The 8,944-nt window shown below is 55.8% G+C and overlaps 1 protein-coding gene across 1 annotated transcript; it reads left to right on the top strand.

The window, feature by feature from the left end:
- Positions 1-1,490: 1,490 nt before the first annotated feature.
- On the top strand, positions 1,491-7,939 carry NR1H2 (nuclear receptor subfamily 1 group H member 2). The gene is made up of 10 exons (XM_017661577.3): positions 1,491-1,645; positions 1,759-1,892; positions 2,368-2,429; positions 2,508-2,639; positions 2,950-3,240; positions 3,321-3,580; positions 3,800-3,979; positions 4,758-4,857; positions 6,803-7,011; positions 7,365-7,939. The coding sequence occupies exons 3-10, from the start codon at positions 2,387-2,389 to the stop codon at positions 7,509-7,511; spliced, it is 1,362 nt and encodes a 453-aa protein (XP_017517066.1). The 5' UTR covers positions 1,491-1,645; positions 1,759-1,892; positions 2,368-2,386; the 3' UTR covers positions 7,512-7,939.
- Positions 7,940-8,944: the final 1,005 nt, after the last annotated feature.

The raw sequence follows: 8,944 nt of genomic DNA, 5'->3' as shown, positions 1-8,944 counted from the left end.
TAAAACTGTTGTAATCCGTCTTCAGTCTATTTCAGCCTTTTGCACTGTTCTAAAAGTGTAAAGTTAAAAACAAATCATAAGAATGAACATAGCGCCCACAAATGGGACCTCTTTTTGAGCCTGGCCAGTTCATGCTTTTACCTTGTTTAATCGTAATGACAGTACAATGGACTCTTATTGTTCCCGATTTACAAGTGAGGAAACTGAGGCACAGGGAGAGTAAATAGCTTGGCTTAATATTATACAGCAAAGAAGTGGCAGAGAAACCCGTTCAGCCATCTCCTGATGCCACACGTTAACTACTGGTTTTATGGGTAACATCCATGTAGGGAATATGGGTGGGCTGCCCCAAGATGGATCACTTTGGCAAGCAGATTATTTTGAGCTGAAAGACCATCAAGGCCCAAAAGACTCAGGAAGATACTTTGACCTCCCCTCATGTAACTGCATAAAAAGAATCTGGATGGAGAAACTCCAGCAGGAGAGCTAACACTGTAGATAGCTATATTGTGATGTAAAGCAAGGGTGAGAGACAGAAACGAATGCAATAAAGCCTGCTTGTTAAAATTTCTCTGTGTCGCATAGTTTCTGTGTGGCCCATCAAGTCTTTTGTTTACCAAGCATTTATTCTTTTCATATTCCCTTTTCCTTTTAAGCCTCAGGCCCCTACCCCTTTCTAAATGTCAGACCCCTAACCCATTCTCCTTGGTTCAGGTTGACATGCCTCGTGCTCCCTTACTGTCTTTGGAATCTACATGTAAAAAGTCCCCGTAGGTATGTAATTAGACTTTTGGTATTTTTCTCCTGCTAATCTGTCTCCTGTCAATTTGATTCCTAGACCACCTTAGAAGAACCTCAAGGGGTGGAGGAGATTTATTCCTCCCCAACAATTCTGCAGTGGAAAATTCCAGATTCAAGGACATGCCGAAATGGACGAAACAAACTACAAATGAGTCTCATTTTTCTAATTTGCATATATGCTCAATATATGCCTGATTTTCATTGGGGGAAAAAGCCTTTGGGACAACTTATGTATTCCACCTGTTGAAGTATTCTGAATTTTGTGTAATTTTTACTTTAATCGTTTTGGTAATTATTCTTAAAAAATATATTTTTAATTGTATTTAAAAACATTTTCTCCGAGTCTAGGTTTGTAGTTCAACCTATTTAAAAGCCAATAAGCACTGTGCCTCCAAAATCAGAAAACCAAATAAGGGACAAACGGCTTTAAATCAGCAACGTGCTACAAGGAGCTATATATGCTGAGAAAATCTTTGGCTGCAAGCGAAGAGAGGCAGGGGGATGATTTAAAGCCACAGCGCGAAGCGGGAAGGCTTGGGGTTGAGCTTGCCCGGCTCCTGCCCAAGGTTTGACTGCCCCGGTCGGGAACTCTAATGCCGGCCCCTAGTGAAGCCACCCGGTAGGCTAAACTTCCTGCCATAGACTTCCTTGCGGGGCAGCCAATTTGGCCAGCCGCATGCGGACCGGAAGTTCGTAACCTCCGAGTCCCCGCCTTTTCCGGACGTTACGCACAGTGGGGTTGCCGGAAGAAGTGGCGAAGTTACTTTTGAGAGGATCCGACCAGCGGCGGCTTGCCAGGGGATACCGAAGAGAGAAGAGAAGCGGAGTAAGGAGACGGAGGCAGGTGCGTGCGAGTGTGGGGAGACGCGGGAGGAGCCCCGGGTGCGGGGCTTCCCGGCGTTCCCCGCGCTGCTCCACTCAGTCCGCTTTTCTCCTCTCTCCCCCTCCCCTGCGTAGCTCGCGCCACCCACGCCTGTTTCTACGGCAACGGGAGTAGGAGACCCCGCGAGAGGCCGCCCACGAGACCCTCGCGCGCAGCCATGAGCCCCGCCCCCCACTGGTGTTCGGAGAGGGGCGGGACCTGGAGCGAGGTGTGGGGGCGGAGCATGATGGGAGGACATGTGTACAGATGGGGCGGGGCAAAGTGATGGGGAGGTTATTGTGGGGGGAGCGAGGATGGAACCTGCAAGGAGTGGGCAGGGCAGGAGAGGAGGAGGTAAAATCAGAATGAGAGATGGGGGTGCTTCCTCGGCAGAGGTGGGGTGAAACTTAGCGGGAGGGAAGAAGTGAGAGCGGTTCCTAAGGGGCCGTACCTAGAAAGAGCAGGTAGATGGGGTCTGGTGGGCGGAGCCTAGGGCAGGGGTGGGGTCTATAAATGGGGCGGGGCTTGAGGCCCTGTTGGAATTGGAGGGAGGGTTTGCAGCCTCGCAGGGGCTGGGGGTGGGGTCTGAGTGAAGTAGGGGAGTAGTCTGAGAGAGGTAGAAGGTGCCCCTGCCAGGAGCTGTGGCTGGACTTACCCGACCCTCCCAGGCCCCACAAGTCTCTCAGTCCCCCTGTATCCTGCAGGCTGCCTCGTGACCCCACCATGTCCACCCCCACTACAAGTTGCCCGGACACCCCTTTGCCTGGTGAGTGACCCCTTTCCTAAACCAGACCCGGTCATCACACACTTCTCAGGAGAAACTCACTGTGGTTCCCTCTCCCAGGACATGGTCCCCCTCCACCCAGTGCCCCTTCTTCGTCACCTGCTGTAAAGGAAGAGGGTCCTGAGCTGTGGTCTGGGGGTCCGGACCCCGATGTCCCAGGCGCCGATGAGGCTGGCTCAGCCTACATCGTGGGTGAGATGGGGCCCACGGACGGGAGATAGTAGTTGGTATGCAGGGCTCTGGGTGGGATCTAGGAAGGGAGAAAGATCAGAAAAGGAGATGGGAGGTCCATTTCTTGTTGATTTTTTTCTCTTCCTTTCCTTCTTGATACCTTGATTCATTCTTTGACGTTCACGGACGTACATGCGTGCTTCTCTGAATCTCCGTCTCTCTGGGTCGCCCTCCATTCTACGGCTCTTTGCGCTCTCTAACGGGCCTGTCCTTCCAGCTGCTGTCTATCCCTGTGGTTCTGTCTCTCATGGCTTGTGTCCACCCACCCCAGTCACCCTAGACCCAGAAGAGGAGCCAGAGCGCAAGCGAAAGAAGGGCCCCGCGCCGAAGATGCTGGGCCACGAGCTATGCCGCGTCTGCGGCGACAAGGCCTCTGGCTTCCACTACAACGTGCTCAGCTGTGAAGGCTGCAAGGGCTTTTTCCGGCGCAGCGTGGTCCGGGGCGGGGCAGGGCGCTATGCCTGCCGGGGCGGTGGAACCTGCCGGATGGATGCCTTCATGCGGCGCAAGTGTCAGCAGTGCCGGCTGCGCAAATGCAAGGAGGCTGGGATGAGGGAGCAGTGTGAGTGCTCAGAGGGAGTGGTGCCAGCCTGGCCCCTGCCCAGCCCTGGGGTCCCTGCTGAGGCCTGCTCTCCCCATCAGGCGTCCTATCTGAAGAGCAGATCTGGAAGAAGAAGATTCAGAAGCAGCAGCAGCAGCCGTCGCCCGTAGAGGCTGGGGTCAGCAGCAGCTCGGTCTCTGCGCCCGGGGCCTCCCCTGGAGGGTCCGACAGGGGAGGCCAAGGCTCTGGGGAAGGCGAGGGCATCCAGTTAACAGCTGCTCAAGAACTAATGATCCAGCAGTTGGTGGCGGCCCAGCTGCAGTGCAACAAACGCTCCTTCTCCGACCAGCCCAAAGTCACGGTACTGCCCCTTCTGCAGCTTCGAGAGGTGACGCGACGGGCCTGGCAGGGTAGAGCTGGCAGGGCTGCAGCCCAGGACATAGGGAGGGAATGAGGCTCCAGAGAGCTGGGGCTTTGAGAGGAGGGTCTCCTACAGTGCAGGCTTTGCCTCAAGGTGCTGGCATGGCCCTGGATTCATGGGCGGAGTCCCTAGAGTAACCCTGACTCCCCTTGTCCCCAGCCCTGGCCCCTGGGTGCAGACCCTCAGTCCCGTGATGCCCGCCAGCAGCGCTTTGCCCACTTCACAGAGCTGGCCATCATCTCAGTCCAGGAGATTGTGGACTTTGCTAAGCAGGTGCCTGGCTTCCTGCAGCTGGGCCGTGAGGACCAGATTGCCCTCCTGAAGGCATCTACCATTGAGGTAACGGTCAGCCCACCACCCTCAGCAAGACCTTTCACTCTTGCCTGCAAAGAACCCCAGAGATAAGCCCAAAGATAGAGGCTGGAGCACAGTGACGGGCAAGACCTCCCTGCCCTTGGGTGTATTACAGGGGAATGTCAGAATGCCAGAGACTCCCGTGAGCCGGCAAGAGAGGAAACAGGCTGAGGCTGAGGAGGACTGAGGATAGGGCTGTGGGCCCACAGCAGGACTGTGCCAGTGGCAGAGGATGGGGGGCAGGTGGTGAACACCAGTGCCCTTTCCAGCTTTGGCTGCCTGCCCTTGTAGTTCCTTAAAGCCATCCAGCTCTTCTCCACCTCAGGGGCTTTGCACATGCTGACCCCTGTGAGAAACACTATCCTATTGAGGATAGGGCTGGAGGCACACATTAGAGAATGTGCTGAAAAGGCTATTCAGAGTCGACAGTTGAACCAGAACAATAGTAATGAATAAGTATTAAGCACATAGTGTGTGCCAGGCTCCATTCCGAGGGAACGAGACAGACAAAAATCCCTGCTCCCACAGCTCATGACCACCTGGGGAGAGTGTCCTGAGTGAGGGTGCTGTGGGTGCCGAACCTGGTGGAGGGGGAGAGCTTGGAGTCTCCAGGGTGCGAGCACAGACTCAGACGGTGTGGCTGAGAGAATGGGGGCAGAGCAGCAAGAGATGGTCCTGGCACATCAGCCTGCCATTCAGGCCAGGGGAGGAAGCACTGGGGCAGACTGGCTAGACTCCTCATGCCCCTGCCTGATGCCCTCAGATCATGCTGCTGGAGACAGCCAGGCGCTACAACCACGAGACAGAGTGCATCACTTTCCTGAAGGACTTCACCTATAGTAAGGATGACTTCCACCGCGCAGGTATGGCCATGAGTGGGCCGAGGGGCTGGGGCTGAGGTGGGGCCCCTGCAGTTGGGATCGCGCCGACCTCCTCATCCCTGTCTGAGCCTCTGTTTACCTCCAAAGTGGGGTGACGTGTGGCCTAACCTCACAAGAGAAGAGCACATGTCTTGAGCACTGACTGCACAGGTGGGACACAGTGCGGGCGGAGAGGGGGCTGTGCTATCATAGGGCATCTTGGAGTTAAAACAGCCCTTCTGAAAATCTGGACTCACCTGCAGGAGGCTGGATCTCAGTCCATGGTGAAGTGTGCAACCTGCATAACTGTACAGGGCAGCCCTGGTCCCTGCCTTCCAAGAGTATTTACCTGGGGATGGGACCTAGAAGGTGGGCCTCTGAAGGAAGTGCACAGGTGTAAGGCCTGAGGCGTGAGAGGCATTGCCTAGGAAAAGGCAAGCGAGGAATAGCATTGCCCACCAGGGAGCAAAGGCTCCCTGGGCCTCAGCCTTCTCAGTGGGTCCTGCTCACTCCCATTGTCTCTCCCTGGGACACTCCTCCGTATTCCTGGACAACCACTTCTAACCCCATCTTGTCCCTCAAAATCCTGGGCCTCCCAACACCCAAGATAGCCCCAGTAGCCCTTTGAGTGTGAGCTGGGCAGGGAAGCACTGGGTGGGGAGAGAGTTTTTAGCAGGGGGGTCAGCATGTGCAAAGGACCGGACGTGGGGAAGAGCTGGACAGCATTAAGAACTATAAGAAGGCCCGGCAGATAGGGCTGGAGAGGGGGTTGGGCTCCCACCACTTGCTCCCCGTGCTCTGTCGCAGTCCAGGCCTCAGTTATCTCCCTGAAACATTGCAGGGGCTCCTCACTGGAGTCCTCATCTCCACCCCTGCCCAGTGTGTATGCACATGGCATTTAGGAGCATCCCATTACCACCGTAGCCGGCTCATGTCCATCCTCTGTTAAGAACCTTCTATGGCTCCCATCTTCCTGGGAGAAAGGCCAGTGTCCTTGCTGTGGCCCACAGGCCCTGCAGGGGCCTATCCTCATCTCCCACCTGCTTCCCTCATCCGCTTCCCCCCCCACTGGCCTCTTCCCTCTTATCTGAGCCTACCAAATGTACCCCTACTTCGGGGCTTTTGTATTTGCTGGGCCCTCTGCCCAGAATTCGGGTGACCAACTCACTCATTTGGATTTGTCTCCCAGCTTCGACACGGAAAGTCTCAAGGCCCACATGGCACCCTATCCCAGGGTGGTACTCCACCCGGAACATACACATCTCCACAAGTCCTCCCCTCCCCTTCTCTGGCTCATTGCTCAGAGGTCACCCTACAGCAAGTCCTTGCTGCAGTGTGACCCTGTAGTGCCAGGAGCACAGATGCACATCCCATGCCTTGTCTGAGACGTAGCCATGGTTCTCAGAGGCCCCCGTCGCCTTCCCTGAGTCAATCTGTATCCACAGAAGTCTTCATTCTCTCCCAGGCTGGGTGCTGGGTACTTGACCTGCCTGTTTGTCCACCCCCTCGGTCCCCAAAGGTAACTTCCAGGGAGCAGGGACTTTGGCTTGTAAACAGTCCTCTTGTGCCTGACACATAGTAAGTGATCCACAGGGTTTGATAACTCATTCCCAGGGAATAACCCTTAGGGAATGAGTTTGGGCTTTACTCTGAGAGCGGTGGAAGCCACTGCAGGGGGTGATATAACGTGACCCCGAGTCTTCCCCTTTCCTGAGGAGAGGCGCGCAGGAGGAGGCCATGAGCAGGAGAACACGCCATCACTTAGCCCCTCAGGAGGGAGTAGTAGCACGGGTACTGCATGCCAGGCACTTGGACAGGTGGACAGAAATGACAAGGACGCTATAATTCCTGCTCTTTTCCTCCTCCTGCTGACTGCGGCAGCATCAGGGACCAGGTGTGGGGCGTTTTAGTGGCAAGGAGTTTATCTGTGGGTTTCCGACCCCCACAGGCCTGCAGGTGGAGTTCATCAACCCCATCTTCGAGTTCTCACGGGCCATGCGGCGGCTGGGCCTGGACGACGCCGAGTACGCCTTGCTTATTGCCATCAACATCTTCTCGGCTGACAGGCCCAACGTGCAGGAGCCGAGCCGCGTCGAGGCCCTGCAGCAGCCCTACGTGGAGGCGTTGCTCTCCTACACGCGAATCAAGAGGCCCCAGGTACAGGTGGCACCTGGAGCAACCTAGGGCCCAGCTGCTCTCGGCAGCGCAGACTCAGTCCAGGGGCCTGGGAGGCGCAGGAAGTCCAGGCCCACGCAGGGTCAGCTTGCAGCCTGGGTCTTGCTTCCTCGTTAGAGCCAGGCTCTGTCTGACTGCGCTCCAGCCCCACTGATGCTCTCAGCAGAATCTGTCCTCAGGCCCATCTCACCAAGGAGCCTATAGCCTAGTTCAAGCATGGGGGGTGGTCCCCATACTCTGCACAGGCACTCACCACACTGGCTTGGCCCAGGGAGGTAGGCCCCCGGGGGGGTCTGGGTGGGCTAACCAGGGCCCACCTGCCTGTACACCCACAGGATCAGCTCCGCTTCCCTCGCATGCTGATGAAGCTTGTGAGCCTGCGCACACTGAGCTCCGTGCACTCGGAGCAGGTCTTTGCCCTGAGACTTCAGGACAAGAAGCTGCCGCCTCTGCTGTCTGAGATCTGGGATGTCCACGAGTGAGGGGCGGCCACTCTGCCCCACATCCCTGCACCCTCCAGTCAATGGACTCTCACTCCTTCCTCCTGGGTGGAAAAGGGTTGGTCCTGGGGTCCTACTTTGTGGCTTGAGCTCAGGTCCCAGCCCCCCCAGGACTTAGCCTTTCAGGATGAGCCCCATTTGGGGTCCAGGAAGCTCACTCCTTGTCCACTGAGTCTTCCTGGGAGGGCTGGATGGGTCACAGGTCCTGACCTCTGACCCCTCCCAGCTGCCCTCCCCGCCTAGCTTAACACCTCAAGCCCACCATGCAATGCACCTTGAACAGAGGGAAGCAAGGGCCTGTGGCTTTCCCCCACAGCCTGAGAGACCACAGACCCCCTCCTTCTGTTCCTTTTATTTAATAAAAACTAAAAAAAAACAAAAACAGGAAAATAAAATATGAGTAGATAGCTGCCCTGAGCCCAAGTAAGTCTGAGGTGGACAGGGGATGGGCTGCCAAGATCTTGATTGATACCAGCCCCCCAGAACTATTCTGTTGTTGGGCTGGTAGAGGTGTTCTGGGTGATGTGACGGTACTGTGGGGATCCAGAGGAGGCCCCTATAGCCTTGGGGTCAACTCCCCATAAAGTGGAGTTGCAGTTGGTGCTGAAGGACAGGGAGAATAAGTGGTTAGGGAAATAGGACTTTTGCTAAGTCAACAAATATTTGCTGAAGCCACTTGTGGGCTGGCCACTGTGCTGGCCACTTTGGGAACACATGTCATTCTTCCACCCAATGTGTATGGAGCATTTACTATGTGCCAAACACAATTTTAGCCCTAGAAACAACCCTGAACAAGGCAAAGCCCCTTGGGTACCTATTAATCAGCTGGCAATGGGTGGATGGACAGAGACATCTAGAAAGTAGGAACTTTAATGGGGGCAGTGTGGCAATGTGGGAGCTAGAGGTGATGTCCTAGCTGGGAGCTAAACTGGAGAAAGGGGATGAGGGCTGGACCCCCAAGTTGAGGGAAGGGCATGTGCCAGGTCTGGAAGGTGGGAGGCCCTGGTGAGTTTGCAGTGGTCTGAAAGGTCAGGCCCCAGAGTTGTCTTAACCATTTTTCTGTGCCACAACCTGAGGGCAGTGAGGTGAGCTGGATGGACAGCCCCAGTGGAGGATAGGGGACTGTTGCTTAGAGAGATCAACTGGATGCTGAAAGTTTTTTTTAGGGTGGCGAGTGGAGACGGTGCAAGTGAGAGTGGTTGAAGCCATCGCTCCATTCCATGCAGTGTGCACAGCGCCCCACAGGTCGTGCCCACTTTGCTTGGTCTAGCTTGCGGATGGGAAAACAGGCTGTGTGAGAGCAGACAGAGCCAGGACCTGGGTGCGTTAGGGCCAGCCTCGCCGGGGAGGGCAGACGTCAGGCCGCCAGCCCAAAGCTGGAAGGTGCCCAGCTGGTTCTCTGGACGCGGCCTCGG

The sequence above is a fragment of the Manis javanica genome, chromosome 17, assembly GCF_040802235.1.
Source record: "Manis javanica isolate MJ-LG chromosome 17, MJ_LKY, whole genome shotgun sequence".
Lineage (NCBI taxonomy): Eukaryota > Metazoa > Chordata > Mammalia > Pholidota > Manidae > Manis > Manis javanica.
Note: the sequence above shows the minus strand (reverse complement) of the source record. Positions and strands in the feature narration are given on the sequence as shown.